This window comes from Neovison vison, chromosome 6 (assembly GCF_020171115.1).
Source record: "Neovison vison isolate M4711 chromosome 6, ASM_NN_V1, whole genome shotgun sequence".
In the NCBI taxonomy this organism is placed as follows: Eukaryota; Metazoa; Chordata; class Mammalia; order Carnivora; family Mustelidae; genus Neogale; species Neogale vison.
The window spans coordinates 60608874-60635849 of record NC_058096.1 but is presented as its reverse complement, the minus strand read 5'-3'; the positions used below and the strand labels follow the sequence as shown (position 1 = coordinate 60635849).

General features: G+C 36.9%; 1 protein-coding gene across 2 annotated transcripts in view; it reads right to left on the bottom strand.

The window, feature by feature from the left end:
* Positions 1–26976, bottom strand: part of GRAMD1C (GRAM domain containing 1C) — a 92914-nt gene that overhangs the window by 15021 nt on the left and 50917 nt on the right. Inside the window, exons 1-5 of one of the 2 annotated variants that reach the window (XM_044251413.1) lie at positions 25586–25902; positions 20908–21026; positions 17855–17984; positions 13479–13641; positions 6302–6439 (exon numbers count right to left, since the gene is read on the bottom strand). In XM_044251413.1, the coding sequence (XP_044107348.1) occupies positions 6302–6439; positions 13479–13641; positions 17855–17984; positions 20908–20951 (475 nt within the window). In that variant the 5' untranslated portion in view covers positions 20952–21026; positions 25586–25902. Of the gene's footprint in view, positions 1–6301; positions 6440–13478; positions 13642–17854; positions 17985–20907; positions 21027–25585; positions 25903–26976 lie in introns of those variants that run through there. The other variant, XM_044251412.1, reaches the window with a different exon arrangement.

Sequence of the window (26976 nt, the reverse complement as noted above, 5' to 3'; positions counted from 1 at the left end):
CAAACATAAAAAGAGAGTTGGTTCTAAAAATCTGAAGAGTATGACTTAAAATGGAATCAGAGGTAGGTTTTTTTTGTCTTATTATATTGTTATATTATTATATTATTTTGTATATATTATATTGTATTATATTATTATTATATTATACACCTGAAATTAATATACAGTGTTATATTAGCTTCAGGTATACAATATGATTCAACAATTCTATGCTTTACCTATGATAAATGTACTCCTTTTTTTTTAATATTTTATTTCTTTGACAGAGATCACAAGTAGGCAGAGAGAGGGGAAGCAGGCTCCCTGCTGAGCAGAGAGCCCGATGCGGGGCTACAATCCCAGGACCCTAGGATCATGACTTGAGCTGAAAACAGAGGCTCTAACCAACTGAGCCACCCCGGTGTCCCTATGATAAATGTACTCTTAATCTCCTTCACATATTTCACCCATCCCCACCCCACGCACCTTCCTTCTGGCTACCACCAATTTGTTCTCTGTATTTAGGTCTGGCTTTTTGTCTCTTTTGTTCTTTGTTATTTCTTTTGTTTTCTTAAATTCCACATATGAATGAAATCATATTGTATTTGTCTTTCTTCATCTTATTTCACTTTGCATTATACCCTCCACGACCATCCATGTTGTTGGAAATGGCAAACCTCATTCTTTTTTATGGGTGGGTAATATTCCATTATATATATCTACACACACACACACACACACACACACATACCATTCTTTATCCATTCATCAATTGATGGGCACCTGGGTTTCCTCCATATCTGTGCTATTATAAATAATGCTGCAATAAACTTGGGGGTCCATGTATCTTTTAGAATTAATGCTTTCATTTTCTTTGGGTAAAGATTCAATAATGGAATTACTGGATCATACAGTAATTCTATTTTTAATATTTTTCAGGAAGCTCCATACTGTTTTCCACAGTGACTGCACTAATTTGCATTCCCACTAACAGTGCACAAGTGTTCCTTTTTCTCTACATCCTTGCCAACACTTATGTCCTGTGTTTTTGATCCTAGCCATTCTGACAGGTGTGAGGTGATATCTTCTTGTGGTTTTGATTTGCATTTCCCTGATGCTCAATGGAAAGAAGTAGTTTTTAGTTATTTCCATTTTTATTTTTGGACAGTCCTAACTTCATTATGACTGTTATCATTTCAACACTAAAGTAAAATCAAACATAAAGCACTATTCTTGTATATGACATATTCCGCATCTTGATTCATTTACTTCTAAACTGTTGTCTATTAATACACTTTAACAACAAATTAAAAGTTGTTTCATCTGGAGGGACGCCTGGGTGGCTCAGTTGGTTAAGCAGCTGCCTTCAGCTCAGGTCGTGATCCCGGCGTCCTGGGATCGAATCCCGCATCGGGCTCCTTGCTCAGCAGGGAGCCTGCTTCTCCCTCTGCCTCTGCCTGCCATTCTGTCTGCCTGTGCTTGCTCTCTCGCCCTCTCTCTCTCTGATAAATAAATAAAATCTTTAAAAAATAAAAAAAATAAAAGTTATTTCATCTGGAATCTTCATTTTGAAGTTCCCAGTACCTGGAAAGAGAAGTAATGGCACCTGCCTTATCAAACACAAACAGAACAACTTTTTAACATTCCCATTATTAAGGACAAAACCTTGAAAGACATTTGCCATCACGTAAAAACAAGACCTTCAAAAAGAATAAAAATTAAAAAAAAAAAGACCTTGATCCTAGCTTGTGGAAAAATCATGTTAATAAGAAATCATGTAATGTTAATAGCTTATCTGTCAAAATCTTTAATCAAGGAGGGAGCTATGGGTATGCGGGTAACCACATCATGAACTCTTTTCAAAGATTTGACTAAATCACCTAATGCTGTTATCACTCAAGGACTTAGGCAATTAGTATGCTTGACTGCTATTTGTTAACATCCTAAAATACAGATGCCTTTAACCCATTACCCATCATCCAAACAAAATGAAGCAAGCTTTATGATACAGGCAATTTTACTCCACTTCTTTCATACAGCTGGGTCTCCAGATTTTTTTGAGGGACCCCAAAGCAGCCTTTTCAGTATCTGAAAAAAATCTTGGAGCTAAAAGGACAGAATCACAAACTATAGAATCTACCATGCAAAATTCTGTAATATATTATATATACACACTATTTATTTGTTTATGATCTCTACACCCAATGTGGGGCTTGAACTCATGATCCCAAGATCAGGAGTTGCATGCTCTTCTGACTGAGCAGCCAGGCACCCTTAACATACAGAATTTGCTGTAAAAATAATTTATTCAGTTGTATATGAAAGAAGATACAAAATTTAATCTAAAATAATTTTCCAAAAATTATTCTGATCATGTCAGCCTATTTCAAGAAATTATACAAATAATCCATTGCTAATTAGCAACAGAATTTTAAGATATCACTGAATTCTGCTGTTAACAAAGCAACTATTAACAAGGATAAAAGTATGTCTTCCACTTATATTGTCACCAACGTCACCAACAATCCTACTGAATACCGTGTACCGGAATATCATATAATGAACAATATTTTTGAATAATCAAGCCCCCCAGTACCTACGTAAAGCTCATCATGACAGAAAAAATTGGGGATGAAATTATAAGAAGAATGGCAACGATATACAAAGGACACATGTGTCATTCTGATATACTGAAATAGAGTAATAAAAAGCAGGAATTGCAGAATACTTTATGAATCCTTTAATGTAATAAAGTTTTAAAAATTGGTGAGTCTTCACACCCATTAATATGGCTATTTTTACAAAGACTGAAAATAACAAGTGCTGGCAAGGATGTGGAAAAATTGGAATCTTTACATATTGCTGGGGGGGGGGATGTAAAATGATGCAACCACTTGGAAAACAGTATGGCCGTTCCTCAAAAAGCTAACCACAGAATTACCCATAATCCAGTAATTACATTCCTAGGTATATACCCAAGGAAACTGAAAGCAGGGACTCAAACAGATATTTGTACATCACTGTTCACAGCAGCATTATTCACAATAACTAAAATGTAGAAGCAACTCAAAACTCCATCAATGTATGAATGGATAAGCAAAAGGTGCTATATATACACAATGTAATAGTAATCAGCCTTAAAAAGGAAGGAAATTCTAACACATGCTACAACACAGATAAACCTTGAAGACATGCTAAGTGAAATAAGCCAGTCACAAAGGAAAAAATACCGTGTGATTCCACTTATAAGAGGTACCTAAAGCAGCCAAATTTAAAGACACAAAGTAGAATGGTAGTCATCAGCAGCTGGGAGAAGGAGGAACAGAGACATGGTTTAATAGGTAGAGCTGCAGTTTCGGAAGATGAAACAGTTCTGGAGATGGATGGTGGTGATGTTTGCATAATGTGAATGTATTTAATGCCACTGAATTGAACACTTAAAAATAGTTCAAATGGTATATTTTATGTTATGTACATTTTGCCACCAAAAAAAAATTGGTGAATCTTGGGAATGGCTATATGGGCTTTATTATACTATTCTTGCAACATTTCTAAAGATTTATAATTTCCAAAATTAAAAAGCTGAATAGAAAGACTTAACACTGAGTTTTGAACTATAAAAGTAGTGTCACACAGCTGTAAACACAAATTTAAATACATACTTATTTAAAAGCTCCTTAATTTAAAAAAATCCAATAGTACCATCTTAGTGCTGAAATTAGATTAAATTTACAAACAACTGACTTTACACAAATCTTTCTGTTAAAAAAGAACTATTTCTTAATATTATTAAAGAGAAGTCTTTGTGGGGCACCTAGGTGGCTCAGATGGTCTGCCTTTGGCTCAGACCAATCCCAGAGTCCTGGGATGGAGCCCCATATTGAGCAGGAAGCCCACTTCGTCTTCTCCCTCTGCTGTTCCCCTGCTTGTTCTCTCTCTCAATCTCTCTCTCTCTCTCTCTCTCAAATCAATCAATAAATAAACTTTTTAAAATAATAAAAATAAAAAGAAGCCTTTGAACCTCACTCTCAAAACACTGAACTTTGATTACCAAGTAACAAGTTCAGAAGAGAGGAGAATGGTGTGCAATCATAAATCATCTCCTTGGGAGCAAACCTTCTGACTAATTCTAGGTCTAAATAGCAACATTCCTATTACTGTTTATACTTGTAATTAGCCAGAAGCCTATGCTTCCAAAAGCCACTTGTAACTTCTGATAGCAAACGTAGTGACCCATATTTAAGCTAGATATGCTCTCAGACAACTAATACAGTTGTGAGTCAAAGAACAAACTTGAGGGATGCCTGGCTGGCTCAGTCAGTTAAGCATCCTACTCTTGATTTTGGCTCAGGTCATGATCTCAGGGTCCTGGGATTAAGCACAGAGTTGGGGTCTGCGTTCACTATGGAGTTTGCTTGAGATTCTCTCTCCCTCCCCCTTTGTCTCTCCTGCTCTCTCTCTCTCTCTCTCAAATAAATAAATAATCTATTTTTTTAAAAGGAAAGAAGAGAAAGAGAAAGAAAAAAAAAAAGAACAAATTTCATTCATTTCGTACCAGTTAGTTCCTCATGGAACTTTGAGCCATTAAAATGGCAATGCAATTATCAACAGGCATCATCTTAGAATATTAAGAAAAATAACATATCCAACTCTTCTGAAATATCAAGTTCTCTAGAAAGATATGAATAGCAAGAAGATACAAAATAGATTCAGAAGAGATATATCAAACATAAGCTACTGAGGGAGGAAGAAAATTTGTATCCCCCAAATATTCTGCATTCTTAAAACTAAAAGAACGGGAAAAAAATGATTTTTTTAAACATGAGATTCTTAATATAATCACAGGGCTCAAAAGCTATCAATGATATAATCTACAAATATAGTTATATTTACATAGGAGTTGCACATAAAGCAATAATATTTAAATGTTTAAAAGGTGGCTTAATTATGAACTATATTTAAATTGACTGTAGAATAACTTTCTCTTTGACTATATCAAATGACTCAACTTATATGAATCTCTGCTGCTACTGTTTGCTATATAAAATTATAGCAAGCTAAACCATGTGCTCCCAAAGTTTATAAAATATTCTGGAATATTTAGGATAAAATCAGTTTCAAACTAACTATAAGCTTATTCGAGATGTTTACCAAAATAGAACTTTTAACACATAGAATCCTTTTTAATTTTTTTAAATTTATTTACTTTATTTGATAGACAGAGATTACAAGTAGGCAGAGAGGCAGGCAGAGAGAGAGAGGGAAGCAGGCTCCCTGATGAGCAGAGAGCCTGAAGAGGGACTTAATCCCATGATGCTGGGATCATGACCTGGGCTGAAGGCAGAGGCTTTAACCCACTGAGACACCCAGGTGCCCTAGAATCCTTTTTATAAGTATAACTAATTTCTTAGCTAGAATCTTTTGTATTTTCATTGAGATATACCATAGTCACTGCAATCAAAGAGTATAGCTCCATGAATTTGCACAAAGAAAACACACCTGTGTACCATCACCCAGATCAAGATAGATTTTACCAACATCCCAGAAGTTCCCTCCCACTCTCTACCCACCCAACATTCCACACAGTAAATACTATGCTGATTTTGTGTCCATAAATTAGTTTTACCTGTTTTGAACTTTATATTAAGAAACCATAGTATGTACTCTTTTGTGTCTGGCTTCTCTAGCTTAACATTATATCTGTGAGATTTACGAATACTGTTAAAAGCAGCAGGGATTTGCTTTTTTCATTGCTATATAGTATTCTTTTTTGTAAACACACAATTTGTTTACCCACTCTAGTAACTGGTGGATATTTGGGCTGTTTTGTTTTGGGACCATTATAAATATGCTGCCAAGAACACTATAGAACAAGTCATTCAGAGCACACATGTATCCATTTCTGAAGGACACATACTTACTGGTAGAATTGCAGAGTCAGAGAGAATTTTTATGTTCAGCTTACTGCCAAACCATTTTGCAAAGTGAGTATACAAGTTTATACCTTACTAGAATCCAATTGCTCCACAATGGAATCCTTTTAAATAAGGTTCAACCAACTGAACTGCTACATTAATAAATAAACGGAGTTTTGGTTTCAAAGAGCTTGAACTTAATTGTAGGTAGGATCTAACTAGTTGAACAGTTAGTCAATGCTTACATGTAAATTTAACCAAAATGCTTAAATACCAGTTTATATATCACCAAAATAAAATCAAAGCCTTATTTTCCCCCTGACAACATATATCATTAATATAGGCTCAACTCTTAAAGGATAACAAAAATTCTCCCATATTTATCATTAGATAAACACAAGACCAACCGATTATATTCCTAGAATTGGCAAATCTCTGCATAAAGCGTGAACTGGTGAAGAGCAATTCAAACATTCTTTCAGCACTGATATGAAAAACACGGTTGATATAAAGTCTTCCATGAAGATCTTTCTCAGGAATATTTTCTGGGGAAACAAACAAAAAACCACAAGACTGAAAGGGAAGAAACCAAGGAATAGTAATTTCAAGATTTTGTTTTGTTACAAAATGATTTTTAAATGTGATTACAATAATGAGCACATTCCAAAACACTATTAAAACTCTAAATTGGCATTATATACATAGGTACTGTATGTAAGTATACATAATATATATCTAATGAAACTATATATGATCAATGTTTCAGTCATCAAAACCCAAGAGATATAAAAATACCTAACTTAAATGATATCAAACTCCCATAATATATCACTCAAGAGTCAAAAGTGATAGGATTAATACTGGGACACACAGGAATGTATCTACCACAGCAATTAGCAGGTCTTATTTCTAAATGCTCATATATTCAGTATATATTAAGTCATGAATGGCTCTAACACTTGTTGCACTCACTAACTTGGAAGGCTGAGTAATGTTTCCAGCCTGATTTAAAGCTGACTGCCCCAAGATAAGTATCATCATATTCACAACCTATTCTCAATACCACACATTAAAAGAACTAAGAAAAGTATTCTTCAAAGCTAAATAATGGAATATTACATTTTTCTGGGAGCCTGATAATGATAATGATGTTGAAAACTATTGGCGGCAATAAAGAAACAATATCTGTTTCTCCTCATGTTCCCTGGAAACATTATATAAAATAGCCCTGCTTATAGGGTACTTACTGTAAGTCAGGCACTGTACTAAGCACCTTACAGTATCCATTCATCTTACCCCAAGCAATCCTGGGAGATGGGTGGTATCATCATCATCTCACCATATAGATGAGGAAAACTGAGGAACGGATTGCCAGAGCTCCATAACTAGTGACTAACTGAAATGGAACTTGAATTCACTGCAGCTCCAGGGCACACAAACTTATCCTCTATTTTATACTGCCAGGAGTTTAATTTAGAAAGGAAGGGAAAAAGAAAATGAAACAAAAGGGAAGAAAGGGAAGGGAAGGGGAGGGTAGGGAAGGGAAGGAAAAAGGAAAGGAAAGGGTAAAAAAAGAGAGAGAGAGAGATAAAGAAAGAAGAAAAAAGCTAGGAATAAGAGCCCGGTAAAAAGGAAATAAAGTAAAGCAATCCAATATGAAATTTTAATGATTTCAGGACTGGGATTATTTATCTCAAAGATCATGTTCCATCAATACAGAATAAAAATTGTGACAAGAGCTCCTATATTACAAGATATGCTCTAAAAATTAGCTGTGTAGAGCATCAGTCAATATTAAGCCCTTGGGAAGCAGTCTGGTCAAGTAAAGGCAGTAATCTAAGAATCAGAACAATTCTTCTTCCTTCATCCCAAGTACTGTTTTTTTTCTCCCTCATTAAATAATTTGTGTCTATTTTGCTACAGGGGCAAAGAACTTAGGCAGATACGGATTTGCCTTTTCCCTGCAACAATACTATGTGTAGGCATAAGCTAGTCATGGCAATTTCTTTTTTTTTTTTTTAAGATTTTATTTATTTATTTGACAGAGAGAGATCACAGTAGGCAGAGAGGCAGGCAGAGAGAGGGGAAGGGAAGCAGGCCCCCTGCTGAGCAGAGAGCCTGACGTGGGACTCGATCCCAGGACCCTGAGATCATGACCTGAGCCGAAGGCAGCGGCTTAACCCACTGAGCCACCCAGGAGCCCCACGGCAATTTCAAATAACAGCTCTTTTGATAGAGAAATAAATCACTGAAACGAGGTAAGGCACTAAGGTTTTGCAAGATAACTACCCAATTAGGCTTGAGAAATAGCTTTTTCTGAAATGGAATATATATGTTCGTTGTAAAAATAATTCATATATTCACAAAGAAAGCGAACTAGTACAGGTGCTTCTATTGATCCTGCTCATTTCCCTCAGATCTTATCCTGATTTGTAATTACATCTTTATTGGCTTATTGACTTGTTTATTGCCTCTCTCCTGAAGAAGAGTCCAAATTCCATGTGAGTAGGGACCATGTCAATTTTAAACAACTGTATACATCATGTACTAGGCATGTAAGTATTAAATTATTATTTTTTTTTAGATTTTATTTATTTATTTCACAGAGAGAGAGATCACAAGTAGGCAGAGAGAGAGAGGGAAGCAGGCTCCCTGCTGAGCAGAGAGCCCGATGCGGGGCTCAATCTCAGGACTCTGGGATCATGACCCGAACGGAAGGCAGAGGCTTTAACCCACTGAGCCACCCAGATGCCCCTTAAATTACTATTTTTAATAAATACTGAGGATGCTAAAAAAAAAAAAAAGTACCTTCGAATCAGTTTTTATTTATAGGACTATCATTTTACAACCATGTTTGTTAGCTTTTTATCTGGAATGATTTTTGATTTACAATTAATGACACTAGGTATTATTCCCACCCTTTCCCAGTAATGTCCTTTTTCTGTACAAGTATCCAATCCAAAATGTCACTTTGCATTAATTGTTTATCTCTCTTGTCTTCTCCAATTGTAATAGTCCCTCATGCTTTCCTTGTTTTTTAATGGCCTTACACACTTGAGGAACCCTGGTCATGTATTTTGTAGACTGTCCTTCAGTTTGTCTGTTTTTTCATGATTAGACTGGGGTTGTGGATTTGGGGAAAAATGCCCACAGAGGTGAAGTGCCTTTCTTAGCAAATTCAGGGGATCCGGGCTATCAGTGTGATTTATGATAACGGTACCCATGATCACTTGGTTAAGGTGCCGTGTGGGAGGTTCTTCCACTGCAAAGTTACCATGTTCACCTTTCCATGTTCTGTTTGCTACAAATGAGTCACTAAGTTCAACCCACCCTCAAGAGAGGGAGAACTAAGTTCCACCTCCTAGAAAGGGGAGTATCTATGTATATTATTTAAAACTCTGCAAGGAAGACTTGTGCTTTCTCCCCCATTTACATATTTATTCGATCATTTATATCAGTATGGGCTCATGAGTAGTTATTTTATACTTTAGATTATAATCCAGTGCTATCATTATTTATTTTTATGCTCATTTTTTTTTTTTTTTTACTTTGGCCATTAGGAGCTCTTTCAGGTTGACTCCTATGCCCTTTTGATACTTTTTTTTTTTTAACATTTCTTTATTTCTGGCCCCAGAGAAAACTCCAGCCTCATTTTGTGTATTCCCCACCTCAGCCCTAGAAGGATTCATTTCTCTAAGGAGTTCTCAAACTGCAATTTTTCCAAAGTAAGTTTCTTGTTCCATTTATGAAGGAAAGAAAATTACACTCATATAGTCATTTTAACATATTTTCAATATTTCACTTAAACTCCATTATTAGATAAATTGTTCTGTATTATGACTGACAAAATAGAATTCATGGTACTACTCTAGAAATTAATAATACCTTTGTATGTAAATTAATTCAAAGAAGTAAGGACATGAAATAAACTATTTCCACCTGGGATTATTTATTTATGACATACACAGTACTTTAAAGCCTCCTGTCCAAGTAATATCACCAATAATATTGCTGTAACATATGAAGCTAGGAAGCAGTGTATCAAATAGGGAAAGGAACACCACTCAACCTGGTGGTAGGTTACTATTTCCAATAAAGAAGAAATATTTCTTCTTTTTCAAACCTATCAGTTTGAAAGTGGCCAGTGGAAATGATGGGAAGAGTGAGACAGAAAAATAAATATGAGAAGGATACGGGCGTAAAGGAATAAAACATATGTTGATAATGTTTAAAGGGTTCACGAAAAATGTACAAGATAGATATGCAAGAACAGCAGATGATTTGGAGTTTGAGTAACTAAGGACACACAATTTGTTATCTCCTCTATCTTCTAAAAACTGGTGACCGGCTGTCTTCTAGACTCAAATTGAGGGCTTTCTTTCCATCTGAAAACCCAAGTTCAATTTGAGAGTGTTGCTCAAAAACCTGACTCAGGTAACTATGTCAGGGTTGCCTGGTTTAGTTTCATTTCGGCTTCCCTGATGTGCTAGACTATTTTCATGGTTTTTTCTCAGCTATCTCCAGAGGTCTACTTGTCCTCACCTTTAGTAATCAATAAGCATCACGTGATATTTGATTCCTCCTTTTCTTTGCTTGACTTTCCAGTTCATCCTATTCTGTCAGCTATAGGTCATGGATTCTAATTTTGCTATTCTAATGTAGCTTCCATTCTCAACATATGTGATTTTGGTTAGGGAATCCTGTCACACGTTCTAATCCTAGCTATATACAATTAAACTTAACTGTCACGACACAGCCCAAGTGTCTCACGCCATCAGCCAGCTTGTCAGCTTCCACTCAAGGCTCTACCTCCTGGGGCAGAGGTTTCACAGACTATCCATGACATGAGAGAGCAGGGCAGGTGAAGAAGTAAATCCTAACAGCAACAGAAATATTATCATGACCGAAAATATGGCCATAATTTCCTTATAATGGTAGATATGGATACACTGTGTCAACTCATCTTCACCTACCAGAAAACCCCTAGCACCTTCTCATAGGCTCTGAACCTCTACCCAAAACTGGAAATGCAGTTAATAAGCTGAAGAAAGATTATCAGCAACAACATTCCAGATAAAGACAGTTCTACCTCTTATTCTGTGAAGTATTACATGTCAAATTTTTAAGTTTGTCTATGGTTTAACAGATTAAAACACAATGCTTAGCATTTTGTTCAGGAGCTGGCAGCCCAGAACACATTTCCAGAAGGACAGAAATATCCCCAAAAAGGCACCATTCGATCTTGGTGGATTCTAAGCTGCCTACCATAGAGTAAGAACATTTAAAAAAGAAGCCAGTCAAAGCAGATTCTAGGCTAAGTTTCCTGATATGGGCTTCAATTAAACTCCACATCAAAGGGACTGAACTAGTTGTTTCCGGTCCCTCCATGAGATATTCCATGATGCTCTGCTCTGAAGATTCCGCTCAGGGATACATGAGCCTAGAGGGAGTCTCTACTTCAAAATGGCCCAGTGCCCCCCTCCCAAAGATTACAATCTATAGGTGGCAGAAAAGAGGAAAAAGGGAAATCCTCTCATTTTCTCAGGCAGAATGCTCACAAGGGTAGATCAAAATACTATCATTTTAAATAAAATGATGTTGTGTTTAAAATAATCTGCCATCTACCTAACTCCCTCTAAATCCACAGACAAATTTCCTGGGATGGTTTACTTCTTTGGACCTTTCTTATTTTCCTCAGATCATGGATTTCAAGTGTCTTCATAACCTCACAACTTCCAGAAAATTAAAAAAAAATTCATTATAATATGCACTTAAATATGTCTGATAAGCCTGAGATTTTGGAATCTGCTTAGTGAAAACAATACAAGTACTTGATTTATTATGTAATGATAATCTAATAAGAAAGAAGCCATCCCATGCACCTTAAAGAAAACCTCCACAAAAGAAGGCCCAATGTTACATGTAAGGTCTTACTGCTGTAAAACCAGTTTTTTTTTTTTTAAAGATTTTATTTATTTATTTGACAGAGAGAGATCACAGTAGACAGAGAGGCAGGCAGAGAGAGGGGAAGGGAAGCAGGCCCCCGCCGAGCAGAGAACCCGATGCGGGACTCGATCCCAGGACCCTGAGATCATGACCCGAGCCAAAGGCAGTGGCCTAACCCCCTGAGCCACCCAGGCGCCCCTAAAACCAGTTTTTTAAGGGATGCCAGTAAGGGAGGAAATGGGATCAGGGTTCACATGCAATACAGCAACTACAGTACTTTTAATCTTAATTTCTAGATATGAATGCATCTTATATGAGATTTAGTATTATCCTTTATGAAGCTTATCATTAATGTTAATTTGATAGGATCAATAAGGAAACTTCTTTTTAAGGACCATTCTTCCGAAAGAGCAGGTGAGAGAGGAGGAAAATAAATCCCTGTTTTGGCGTCACTTACCTATCTGGCCACTGGGTGCCAGAGTAGATCTTCCTAAAGTCAGAGGTTCAGCCAAGCAGATTACTAATTCACATGGCTGCATACCAAAGCATGAATGGTAAGGACACTAAGAGAGTCTTGTCATTCATGGAGCTGAATCTTTTTTTAAAAAAACCTCTCAACTATCTTTTCAAAAGAACTCAACAACTGTCTTCTTAATGCATTCTGTGATGTTTAGGAACTACTGAATTTTTATTTATGTATTTAAAAGTAATAGATTTGGTTTTCATTAAAGATCCTTGATACAGTGTTCCCAAACCAAAGTTGATTCCGATTTGGTTTTCATAGATTTGGTCTTGGTTTGCTTTTAGATTTGGATTTGATTTTAGATTTGACTTGGATTCAGTTTTGGTCTTCATGGATTTGGTTTTCACTATAATAAAAGCTTCAGGGGCTCCCACACCAAGTCTCATCTGAGCAGTAGCTGGACTAGCAAATGCAATCATATCCCACAGATCCAAACCACTACAATGTCCCCATTGTTAATATCCTGAGCATTGCTGGACAGAAAATGGACAGAGCAAAATCCACTGGCATTTTTCTCTTTCCTGAAATTGGAAAGTAGTCACTCTTCTGTATCTTTCCCCATGTCTCCCCACTTCACCGACTTCAGATGTCAACAATTTAACAGTTTAAAAACAAACAAAAAAAAGGTTCCTTAAAATGCACACTTAAGCATGATAAGCCCCAGCTATTAACTTAGAGAAGACCATGATTTCTTATGAAGTTTCTTTTAAACAATTCTCTACTTTTGTATCTCTCTCTCTTTTTTTCCTTCCTTTTTTCTTTTTTGTCAGTAGTGAAAGTAAAGTACAATTATGGTGTCTAGAACACTATGCAGGTTTTTACTTAGATTTGCTTTTCCGTTGCTACTGCATCATCTTCATTGACTCGAGGCCTGGAATTCTAAAAGTTACATGTGATGGAGATCTCTAAATTCCAACCTTCCGAAAAGTGGAGATGGGTTAGACCTAGCAACTTCTTTCCCCTATTTTCTATTAACTTCCACCTTTCTTTTGGTTCTTTATAGAGTGAGAATGTGTCTAATACAACTAAATCCTCATTCTGTACTCACCCAATATAAACATAAACATTAAAAGACACAACTGAAATTTTATTAAAATTTATAAGAAATTCTCTACCTTCATCAACAGAATCTGAGGTGCTGCTTTTATCCAGAGAAAGATATTCATTTTTATTCAGGTCCAGTGATTTTGACGGCACTCTGCTTAATCTCTTTTCTGAAGTTAGTAAAGGACTCTTTTTCCTCTGTTTCTCATTTTGGGGTTCCTCTTTCTCTAGCCCCTAAAAGGCAAATAATCCAATTTAAAAAACAGATTATTGGTTTAGATTTTAAGGAGGAATCTTTAAAAACAAAAATGCTTTGAAATGCAGCTCTTTGGAAAATGTTATTTTTACATCACACTTCCAATATAGTCCATAAAATATTGATAACTAGTAATATATTATCTTATAATATACTTACATATTAATGAACAATAAATTTAAGAAGAACATCATATAAAAAGAACTCAGTTAACATCATGTGAATCACTTAAGCAGAAGGGAAAAGGGAGTGGAGGACAAAAATAATGGAAGAGCAGGTTCTTTGGGATAGGCAAGGGAGAGGAATCAAATCCAATTAGAGTTCCCAGACAATATCTGCCCCATCATCTCAAGGAAGAGAACTCCCCCATTCTCAAGACCTGTAACTACAGGGGAAAGGGAAAGAAAATAGAAAGATAAAAGTCATATAAGAGTACAGTAGAGGAGACTGGATTAATAGGAAACATTAATTTCATAGCAAACTTGAAAGAACACAGTTGGCTTTGCTGTTAAGGGATTAAGGAATTGGGCATTAAAAGATATTCCATGTTGATACTATCTGTACTTTCTGGGGTGATTTAATCAAGACACATCATTTCTATAACAAATTTAATATTAGGCATTAAAGTCTGAATGCTATTGCTATGCTATTATTCAAGTAGGACTGTATTATAATTGGGTTTAATAAAACAGTGTAAAAATACAAACTATACAGCAAAGTACCTTCTTGCATTATCTGTGTGTAAACAGATGAAAGAGAACATTATTTCTAACCTGCCCCATGAGATCTTTGAGCAGCACTGGGCAGAAGCTCCAAGGAGGAAACAGGTTTCTATCAGCCACTCAGAGAGCAGAATAACAACTGGGACCCAAGATACAATTAATGAAAGGATTATACTACCCTAGTCAAAGGACTGACTCTTTAAGCACAGATTACTGCCAAAATTAAGACTTGATTTATTTGGGAGTTCCACACTACAAAGCTTACTAGCTGACCCAGAACCTCTTCAGCAGATGCTAAATAGAGTAACCTTCCATACATATTTCTCCTGTTGTTTGTAATTGAGATATGGCTCCTATGATAAAGAATATAAACAGATCATTTCAGGAAAAGTAAGTCACTATTTTTTTTTCCAATTTATTTATTTTCAGAAAAACAGTATTCATTATTTTTTCACCACACCCAGTGCTCCATGCAAGCCGTGCCCTCTATAATACCCACCACCTGGTACCCCAACCTCCCACCCCCCCGCCACTTCAAACCCCTCAGATTGTTTTTCAGAGTCCATAGTCTCTCATGGTTCATCTCCCTTTCCAATTTACCCAAAAGCACATACCCTCCCCAATGTCCATAACCCTACCTCCCTTCTCCCAACCCCCCTCCCCCCAGCAACCCACAGTTTGTTTCATGAGATTAAGAGTCACTTATGGTTTGTCTCCCTCCCTATCCCATCTTGTTTCATGGATTCTTCTCCTACCCACTTAAGCCCCCCTGTTGCATCACCACTTCCTCATATCAGGGAGATCATACGATATTTGTCTTTCTCCTCTTGACTAAGTAAGTCACTATTTTTGAATGGTTGGCAGGTACACAATTTTTATTTCTTTGTATTCTTTTCTGTATTTCCTGGATTTTTCAAAGAATATTAAATTTATAACTTAAGGAAGTTATAATTCATCTTAAAATGTTTTAAAAATATTGTTTTCAGGGCGCCTGGGTGGCTCAGTGGGTTAAAGCCTCTGCCTTTGGCTCGGGTCATGATCTCAGGGTCCTGGGATCGAGCCCCGCATCAGGCTCTCTGCTTAGCAGGGAACCTGCTTCCCCCTCTCTCTCTCTGCCTGCCTCTCTGACTACTTGTGATCTCTCTCTCTGTCAAATAAATAAATAAAATCTTTTAAAAAGGGGCGCCTGGGTGGCTCAGTGGGTTAAGCCTCTGCCTTCGGCTCAGGTCATGATCTCAGGGTCCTGGGATAGAGCCCGGCTTCGGGCTCTCTGCTCAGCGGGGAGCTGCTTCCTCCTCTCTTTCTGCCTGCCTCTCTGCCTACTTGTGATCTCCATCTGTCAAATAAATAAAATTTTTTTTTAAAAAAATCTTTTAAAAAAAGGAGTGAACTTCCATGTTACTTGTATTCTATAACCTGGAAACATCAATGAATGTATGGTCAATCTTAAAATATTAACACCTTCCTCTATATTCCACTCTCTTTCCTTAAAGGAAATATGACATCCTTTAGGGACAAAACTAGAAGCAAGAACCAAAGGATTAACTATTCTAAGAGCCAGGTACAGAAGACCTTATCAAGGCAGTAGTAAGAAAGACTCAAGATTAGTAGTTTTGAGAATCCAGTCCTCAAAGTCAGGCTTTTGTAAAAGAATGAGGAGATTGCAAGAAATGTCCTATCCTGTTACCTCCCTAAAATTGGATGGTTTGGTTTTCTCCATGAGAACATATAAAGAGATTAGCACCCAGAATCACTTCCCATATATCAGTAGTAAGTTCCTAAGGGTCTCTAGATAAATAGTTTTGCAAGAAATCCACAATACAAATTCAGACTGGGATAGATGCATGACAGTTGCCTGAAACAAGCTGATAACTTGATGGGACTTTACATATTCTGTTTCAATGTTTTCCCGACACTTATTCACAGATGCTGGTTGGCTCCAAGTGAGAAGATAGAAAAAGGCCCTCACTGGCTACATGCGGATTCACCTTGAAATAATAGCTTATGGTTATTGAATACTTAATGTGTATTAGGGATAGTTCAAAGCATGTTCACATATATTAATTCATTTAATCCTTATTAAAAAAATCCTATGGGGTATTACTGTCTTCATCTTATAACTGAGAAAACAAAAGCATAGAAATGTGAAGTAATTAAGTTGACTTCTTTAAGGGCATTCAGGTAGCAAGTGGCAGAGGCAGGATTTGAAAGCAACTCTCTGCTTTAAACCAAGAAAATTCTGGTGCAGCCCAGACTTGCATCCCCAATCAGCAGAACAAAAACCCTACCATAGGAGCACTCTCAGCACTCAGAATGTGGTCTCCAAATACCATCCTTCATGAAGAACTGTGGCCCATTAGGAAAATGGCTGATACTGAGTCTGGGACAGTAAGTGTACAAAGTGCGCCTAGGTCACATTATTGTGATAGAAAGAAAGGAAGCCATCAAAGATCACTGATCATTTCAAAAAAAAACAAAGCAGGGGCACCTGTGTGGCTCAGTGGGTTAAGCTTCTGCCTTCGGCTCAGGTCATGATCTCAGGGTTCTGGGATGGAGCCCCACATTGGGTTCTCTGCTCGGCGGGGAGCCTGCTTCCCCCCTCCCTCTCTCTGCCTGCCTCTCTGTCTACTTGTGATCTCTCTCTGTGTGTCAAATAAATAAAATCTTTAAAAAAGAAAAAAAAAGCAGCCAACCTGAAGGGGCTCCCATTGGCAGAGGAGACAAAATGAGCATTTAAAAAAATAAATAATGACTAAAATGATAGAAACTCATTGAAATTTTAAAAAAAGCAATGTGCTTATAATGATACTTGAAAAAATAAAAGAAGAAGCTAAGTAACATGAATCAACCTGATGTGCCTGCTTTCAGAGTCAACTTAAGAAGCACCTCCTGTTATTCAAGAATGTGGCACAGGGTTCTCATCTTCCCTTTCAAAAGAGATTTTTCCTACCATTTAATCTGAAAAATCTGCTAACTACAAATTACTCTACCTTATTATATTTTTAATGACATCTATCCCCCTTAGAGACTAATGCTCAGGAAACTGTCTAGTAGTTCTGCACCATATCCAGCTCTGAACAAAACCACACATTATTCCCTTATAACCTCTGCTACTTATAGACTTAAAACCTTTCTCCTAAGACAAAGGAGCAGCCTGACACCTTAAATTTTTAAACATTTTGTATAGTATATATTTTTTAAAAGATTTAATTTATTTATTTGACAGAAAGAGATCACAAGTAGGCAGAGAGGCAGGCAGAGAGAGAGGAGGAAGCAGGCTCCCTGCAGAGCAGAGAGCCCGATGTAGGGCTCGATCCCAGGACCCTGGGATCATGACCCGAGCCGAAGGCAGAGGCTTTAATCCACTGAGCCACCCAAGTGCCCCTATAGTATATTTTTATTTGATCTTGCATTATGATTAACACATGGCAGAATCAGATATATTTTAAAAGGGATATCATGCACTAACCTTTGGTGGATTTCCATCAATTGACTCTGCTTCTGAAACCCGATTAACTGATTCTCGGGTAAAACTGATGGACTTGGAAAATTTTTCATCTCTCTCGCCACAGTCATCCAAGCTACTTCTTCCTGGACTTCTGTAAGAAATACATCATTATAGAACATAATCAAGGTCAATTCCACACAAATAAGTGATTCAGTCTCCCCACTGAGGTCCTTTGCTATTATAAAGCATTTTGACAACAAATGGGTGTTTGTAATGTAACAAATAAGCCCTACTTATAACAAGGCCATCTTCTTAAATCACATGCAGATTGACTTTATTTCTGAAAACAAAATATGCTCACATGGGATTTTATAAATTTCAGAAACCATTAAAAAATTAACCAAGTACAAGTGGCTGTAACAACAGTTAATACAATGAATATGATAGCTTGTTTAAATTTCAGTTATGAACCACCACAAAGCTTTGGAAGGTGCAGGGCAGGGGTCTGAGTTGGATGCCAGTCAACTCCAGAACGCAGTTTCAGATCTCCTTCCTTCTGATTCACTTCCAGCTGAGGTGGTGAGTCCCTCCCAGAAGGGGGAGCTCCCGATATCTGAGCACAGACCCCATCAATCAGTCCATGCCCACCTTCTTGCTCTTCTCGTTCCTAAGAATAAAGTTTAAGGAACAGCTTTCATATGGCCCTAGGAACATGACTCTAACAAATGTGCTGAGACCTACTCTTCCTCTCTTAGGGAAGAGCATAAAGAAAGGAAAATCTGGGGCGCCTGGGTGGCTCAGTGGGTTAAGACGCTGCCTTCAGCTCAGGTCATGATCTGAGTCCTGGGATGGAGCCCTGCATCGCATTGGGCTCTCTGCTCAGTGGGGAGCCTGCTTCCTCCTCTCTCTCTGCCTGCCTCTCTGCCTGCTTGTGATCTCTCTCTGTCAAATAAACAAATAAAATCTTTTAAAAAAAAAAGAAAAAGAAAAAAGAAAGGAAAATCTAAAAAACATAAAAGGAGTACAACTGATCTAATGTCTAGTTCTCAAACTTACTAAGCAATTATTCCAATGTAATCTTTGCTTACATAGAGACTTAAAGCTTTTCTAAAATAAAGTAGCAGCCTAACATCTTCAGCCATGTCTTCCTGAGGAACACCCCTATTCTACCCCACCCAAATAACACTTAGATCTGCCACCAAGTCACCCTTGGCCAGGCAAAATGGCAGGGTTGAGGGGACCCAACAAGAAAAATGGCCCCTTGGAGACTAGTTCAGCAAATGAGTATCTGCATGTAAGGATTTTACGGATTGGAGTGAACTGCGGAGAAATCCAGAAAGGAAAAAGGAGGGATAGTGATAGAGAAAATGAAAATGAAGATGAAGATGGAATAGCTGAGGAAATAAAGGTTTGAGACAGATACACTTTTTTCAGGAAGTGGGAAGAAAGGGAAAAGGAAAGGGGGGATGAGGATCTGGCTACAAATTCTCTGAGAAAGCACTCAATCACCAGAAGACAACAGCAGCCTCTCTCGTGACTTCAAAAAGCTGAACCTTAGAGGATATAAAGAATCTGCTCAAAAATATTCAGTCTTTTCTTCTTCAAAGACTAGAAACTCCTTGAGTTGGCAGGGACCCTGGAGCTCATCGAGTTGAACTGCCTAATTTCAGAGATGAGTAAAGTGAGGATCAGAAAGACGAGGAGATTGGTTTGAGGTAGTGCAGCTACTTGGTGGCCAAGTCCAGACTAGAACCCAGATCTTCTCCATCATAAGCCAAGGATCTCTGCATTATGTCCATTGTTTTTCTACACAGCTCCAAGACCTAAGAGAGACTAGTAAACTTTACAAGAAGAGTAGTACAATGGAAATTTTTAACTTTACAGAAAACTAATAAAATATGCATGTGCAACCACATTTAAAAAAAGACTAAAATATTGATGCTGAGCTGAAATGGTATAAAGAGGATCAGCATAACTAGAAGGCTACCTAAATAAAGGAAAAATTGTGTACATGGTGGACTTCTGAAAGCTTTCTATATTAAGATTTATTTGCTATAGAATGTTTAAGGAAGAGTTTTAATAAGATATAATTCACGTACCATAAAGTTCACCCATTTAAAGTGTACAATACAGTGGTTACAGAGTTGCACAATCATCATCACCACTGTCTAGTTTTAGAACATGTTCATCCCCAAAAAGAAATCCTGTACCCATTAGCAATCACTCCCCATTCCCCCTTCCTCCCAGCCTCTGGCAACTACTAATCTTTCTGTCTCTATGGCTCTGCTCATTCTGGATTCCATCTCATATAAATGGAATCATACGATATGTGGTCTTTGGTGACTTGCTCCTTTCATTTGCTTCTTTCACTTATAATGTCTACTATAGAATTTTAATGTATTATCCCTAGTTGTTTTTACTGCTATGACCTCAATTACCATTGGACAAAATGTACTTTTATTTGCACAGGCTAATAAAAATGTCCACTCTTCCCAGTGGATACCCACCAGTCAAAAATTACCTCTCTCATCTCTGAATTTCTTTATCACATTATCTATTGCTGCTCTTGGCCTTTATTATTTTCAACCTCGTATTATAATTATTTGCATTCCCCACAGTACCATCAGTCCCTTTCATTAATGCACTCAATATTTATTGAGTACCAACTACATGTCTAACACCACACTAGGGTTTTCTCGAGGAAACATCATATTATCTTTGTATCCCTCAAAATATCTACCAGCTTATTTATTTTATTGTTATCTATAAGATCAGAGATGTCACTAGGTACTTCTCCAGATCCTTAAGAAAAAGCTTTACTAAAACCACACTTTAAGTAAATCCTAAATGACACAGCTACAAAATTGACATTTCCTTATATGTCCTGTATTTGCTTACCAATTTAGCACTACTACTCGCTGTCCTCACCTTTCACTGCATTCCACTACAGAGAACAAAGAGGCAAATTCTACCCAAGGATGAATTAATAGAAATTCTAAATTAGTAAAGTCTAAAATAATTCTGCTTGAATTCATGATTAATAAATCGTGAAATTCCAAAACATTTTGCTCTACCTTGGCTGTGCATTATCCTCGATCGACAGAGACAAGTTTTCCATCTCTTCAGCATTTAAGCCTAGCTCATTGCCATAGTTCTGCTGGAGCAGCTGCCAGAATTCCTGTCTGGTCAAGTTCTAAAAGGACAGAAAAATTACACTGAGTATTGGAAAAGATAGGCTAGGATAACACAGTGATTCAAAACATGAATTCTGAAGTCAAAATGATCTGTTGTGCAGTTTCTAAATGTGTAAACTTTGGTAGTTATTTGACCTTTCTAGATGTCAGTTTTCTGTATCTGTAAAAAAAAAAAAATGTGTCAACAAAACTTATCCAACAGGATTGATAGTGGGAGTTGATAAAATGCTGACTTTAAAGTGTGTAACATAATAACTACTGTAAATGGGAAGTAAGATGTTTAAAATGGTCTTTTTGTAGAATAGTTTGTTCACAATATCAGACAATAAGCAATGTGAAATTTAAATTCTATAATCCAACCCTCTGCTGTGACCACTGAATCAATACTGAGAGTTCAAATCATCAATTCAGAATCATCCTCTTAATCCGTAATGTATCTGAATATTTCAACCATTTTAAAAACCTTATATATCAGGGGTGCCTGGGTAGCTCAGCTGAGCATCTGCCTTTGGCTCAGGTCATAATCCCAAGGTCCTGGGATCCAGCCCTGCATTGGGCTCTTTGCTCAGCAGGTAGCCTGCTTCTCCTTCCCCTCTCCCTCTCTCTCTGCCTGCTGCTCCCCCTGCTTGTGCTCTGTCAAATAAATAAATAAAATCTTAAAAAAAAAAAAAAAACTGGTATATCAGTAAACTTTAAGTTATATTTTCCTAAAATATAAAAGGCAACAGGCTAGAATTCAGGGTATTTTCTCTGATTTACTTTTAACAAAATCCAACTTGTTCTTTGTAGGTATCATATCAGAGTTAAAATCATCTAATACCAAAAACTTGTGCATTACAAAGCAAAACAAAATCAATAATAGTATGATAACCAATGGTCTGATTTTTATAAATATTTTAGGTCTAATATAATTACATGATTAAGCAAGGTAGAGGGAGGCAACATAATACCTGAGGCAACTGTTGGCAAGATTCTTCTCTCTCATTCATCCAACAAATATTTATTTAGAACCAACCAAACATGTATCACTGCACTAAATGACTAAGGAGGGCAAAAGTAATGTACAAGAAAGCAAAAATGGACTTTTCAGACTTCATCAAGAAAAAAGTCTTCTCCACAGCAAAGTAAACAGTCAACAGAACTAAGAGGAAACCCACAGAATAGGAGATGATACTGTGCAAGTGACATTACAGATAAAGGGCTGGTATCCAAGATCTATAAAGAACTTCTCAAACTCAACACCCAAAACACAAATAATCCAGTCAAGAAATGGGCAGAAGACATGAACAGACACTTCTCCAAAGAAGACATACAAATGGCTAACAGACACATGAAAAAATGTTCAACATCTCTAGCCATCATGGAAATACAAATCAAAACCATGATGAGGGTGACTGGGTGGCTCAGCTGGTTAAGCGTCTGCCTTTGGCTCGGGTTGTGATCCTAGGGTCCTGGGAGAGAGTCCTACATCGGGCTCCCTGCTCCACAGGGAGTCTGCTTCTCCCTCTGCCCCTCCCCTCACTCATTCTCTTAGCCTTGACTTTCTCTCAAATAAATAAATCTTTAAAAAAGATTTATTTACACCAGTTAGAATGGCAAAAATTAGTAAGATGGGAAAAAACAAATGTTGGTGAGGATGTGGAGAAAAAGGAATACTCTTGCACTGTTGAATGCAAGCTGGTACAGCCACTCTGGAGAATAGTATGGAGGTTCTTTAAGACATTAAAAATAGAGCTATCCTATCAGCCAGCAATTGCTCTACTAGGTATTTACCCAAGATACAGAAAAGGAGGTGGTGAAAAGGAGGGACACATGCACCCCAATGTTCATAGCAGCAATGTCCACAATAGCCAAACTCTGGAAGGAACTGAGATGTCCTTCAACAGATGAATGGATAAAGAAGGTGTGGTTCATATCTACAATGGAATATTACTCAGCCATCAGAAATGATGGATTCCTACCATTTGCATCGACATCGATGGAACTGGAGGGGATTATGCTAAGTGAAATAAGTCAACAGAAAAAGACAATTATCATATGGTTTCACTCATATGTGGAACATAAGGAATAGCATGGAGGACCACAGGGGAAAGGAAGGAAAAGTGAATGGAAAGAAATCAGAGAAGACGACAAACCATGAGAGACTCTGGACTCTGGGAATCAAACTGAGGGTTACAGAAGGAAGGGGGGTGGGGGGATGGGGTAAACAGGTGATAGGTATTAAGGAGGGCACGTGTGGTGATGAGCACTGGGTGTTATACACAACTAATGAATCACTGAACACTACATCTAAAACTAATGACGTACTGTACAGCTAATTGAACATAATAATAAAAAAATAATATATAAGTTAAGCTCCTTGCTCTCAAACAACTTAAATATAGTTGAAGAAACATGGGAGACTTTTTAAGTTAAGTATGACAGGCTATAATTTATTAAGTACTAAAGTACTAATAGAATCAACATATTATAAAAGTCTAAATGCAAGAAATATTACTGTGCATTTACATGTAATATTTGTATTAGATAAGGCTACACACTGGAGAAGGGTCTCCAGCAGAGCTGAAGGAAGGACATGAATGGGGAAAATGGAAAAATGAGGAAATACAAATACAGGATACATACATAAAGAACATAGGTAATCCTTGCTTTTTTTTTTTTTTCAGGTTAATTTATTTTTATTTCAGAGAAAGCAAGCACACACACTCATGCGTGTAGGGGGAGAGGCATAGGGAAAGGGAAAGAGAGAATCCTCAAGCAGACTCCCCTCTGAGCATGGATCCCCCCCCAGGCAAGGCTTATCCCAGGACCCTGAGATCATGACCTGAGCCAAAATCAAGAGTTGGCCACCTAACTGACTAAGCCATCCATATGCCCCAGGTAATACTTGTTCAGAAGTCAGTTAACAGTTTATTCATCTAACTGGAGTAAAAAACTTAAGTCAAAAAAATTAAGTCAGATTTGAAGTCAGCAAATAAAGATGGAGATTTAATGAGGCCTAAACATACATATGCCTTAAATTCCTCCCTGATATTCCCTTTGAAAATTGCCACTTCTTAATTTTCTTCCTTCTCCTTTCTTCTCCCTGTCTGGTGGCTATGGAATCTTTGTTACATTACTCTAGATGACCTTCAGTATATTTCATGGAAACTCAAAGAGATAAGAACAAAATTTCTACACTTTAGACCACCAGTTTTCAATTTGCCATACCCAGACTACTGGGTTTCCACAAAATCAGTTGAAGAAAATTCAGATATTATCAGTACTTTAAAAAATCAAAAATATCCAAACAGTTACCTACAATAAAGCTATTCAAGCTAAGTAATTGTCAGGGCTCTTTGGGTCTGAATTACGTTAGCCTAGAGGAGTTATCTATGGCTGATAAGAAACTCTCATTGTAAATAATGTGTGTCTATCAAACAATAATGTTCTAACATTTTATTATTTAGTATACACCACTTGTTTGGTGGGCAAAGTCTTTTGGAAGATTACTGTCCATGAAAGAAAAAACGAAAAGGATCACTAGTAGCAGAGAAAGTTAAGGAACCACTGTCCTTCATCCTAAAGATACCCCCACACACTTCTTTTCTGACTTCCACACCAGAAAAGCCATTTGTGAATAGCAACTAGCTCATATTAATAACTCAATCTTTCAAAGACACTACCTTCGAAATACTTTTAGTGTCATAAATGGATGGTTAACTTTATAAAGAGAAACAAGAAAATTTCGATATACTTATGGAATATTAACCTTTTACAAAAACTTCTCTGGAATAATAAAAATCAAAGTATTCCAAACAGACTAAAGGAAGTAGATAAACTAATGATAAATATTCAGACAGCTTTCCAAGAGTGAAAGACATGAAATGTAGACATAAAATAGTAACAACAAAAATGCAATTTTAAAATATATTATCAAATACTATCAGGAAGTTAACAGTAAATAGGGTAATATACTTTTTTTTAATCTATTAGTTTATATATAAAGTGTATTTTTATATACAAATATAAAAGTATATATTTACTATTTTATATAAAGGTATAAAGTATGTACATATACATAAATTAATGGAAAACAAAATAGAATTCATTTAGTTAACCATCTTTTTTTTTACCGTCCTAATTACCATCTTACAGATCTGCTAATTTGTTAAAAATAACTTTTTCTAGGGAAGCCTGGGTGGCTCAATCGGTTAAGCTGCTGCCTTGGGCTCAGGTTATGATCCATCCCAGGGTCCCGGGATTGAGTCCCACATTAGGCTCCTTGTCCAGCAGGGAGCCTGCGTCTCTCTCTACCTCTGCCTGCCACTCTGCCTGCTTGTGCTCTCTGACAAATAAATAAAATCTTTCAAACAAATCTTAAAAATAAAAAAAATAACTTTTTCTACAAAGTTGGTCAGAAGTCACAAAAAATGTGGTTACTTGTAGTCATGCTGAATACTTAAATATTAAAACATATACCCAGACTGATATTTATAATTTTCTGAATAATAATAATTCTCTGAATTAGGTTGTTTTAAAAAGCAACCTAAATTTTAAACAAAGGCAGACCACCTACCTGCAAACAATGGAGGGTCTCCTGGGTTCAGCCAGCAGAGAGGACTTTAACAAAATAAAGATGAACCAAGTAGCAATCAGATAAGACTCAAGTCAGAAGATCAATTTCTGGCCCAGAAAGCTTTGTGTTCTAAGTATTCTGCAGTCTTTATCTGCAGCAGAGTTCCAAATACTTAATGACAACTACGTGAAATCACTGTTTCAATCTTCTCGTTTTTGTTATGAGAGGCTTCTCCTTACGACAGACACGTTCTATTGAGTTTAAAGCACATTATTTGTCACTTCCTGGTCTGCAGTACCAGCACTCTTTCCAAGGTTGCGGTCAGAATGCAGAAGTGGTAGTTACACCTCACTCTACAGGTTCCTAAGCCACTCCCACTAGAAGAGGCTAGGTAAACAGAGTTTTATTAAAGGGACAGATCTCAGTTTCTTCCAGTCCACGCAAGATTAGAAACAACAAAATGCCAATGAAAATATCTGCTTGTGCTCAATTATGTAAGATGCCTATCACAATATTATTCCAATCTCATTTCAGAGATTAAATATATTAGGGGTTAAATTTTTTCTCCATGTTCAACTCTGGCAATGTCATTATTACTTCTTCATATGCGCTTCTTCAGTATTGATGTAGCAGTTCCAGCAGACTTGCACATTAACCCTTTACAACTTTCAAAGATTACTTCTTGAGTATTATAAATGGAATGCCAGGAAATAGCAGGAAGAGCAAGCTATTCAGGTTGAGCTATTACAATAAGCACTCAGCACATCATTCATCACTGAAAAGTTTACATCTTCATTACTCAATAGTTCTTTCCTTTAAAAATATTTTTTACTTTCTTCAGAATAATTTCCTGGCAGGGACCTGGACTGTAATGAACACAACTGAGAGTCTCATCTACCAATTTCAATTTATTTCTCCGAAGGAAAATTTTCTTCTAAATGAAAAATCACACTTTGCCCCAATTTCTACCTAGTTATTCCGTTTAATTTAGTAAGATATACAGACAACATCAAATGTTACTCAATGAACTGCAAGGATATCCTTTTAGGGGGTTGCTAAAACCCAATAATTTTATACAATAGCAGAATGAAGTATTCAGAGCGACACTGGAGAATACTACTCCAAACTGTAGAGAGCACACCTGGGGGCTAGAGTCCACTGTCTAAAAATTAGTGCTTTTGACTTGATATGGTAGTTCTCAAAGGCTGAAACTGTGGATAGATATCCTTATTCTACTATGGTAACCAAATTACTGTGAGAAAAATATAGATTAGCTATACTGGAAATGATTTTATATACCTTTGCTAAATATAAAAATCCCTAGAGTAAACCATGAATATACAGTATATTTAGGAGGCTTAAGGGGGGAAACAGGACCTGACCGTTCCCCC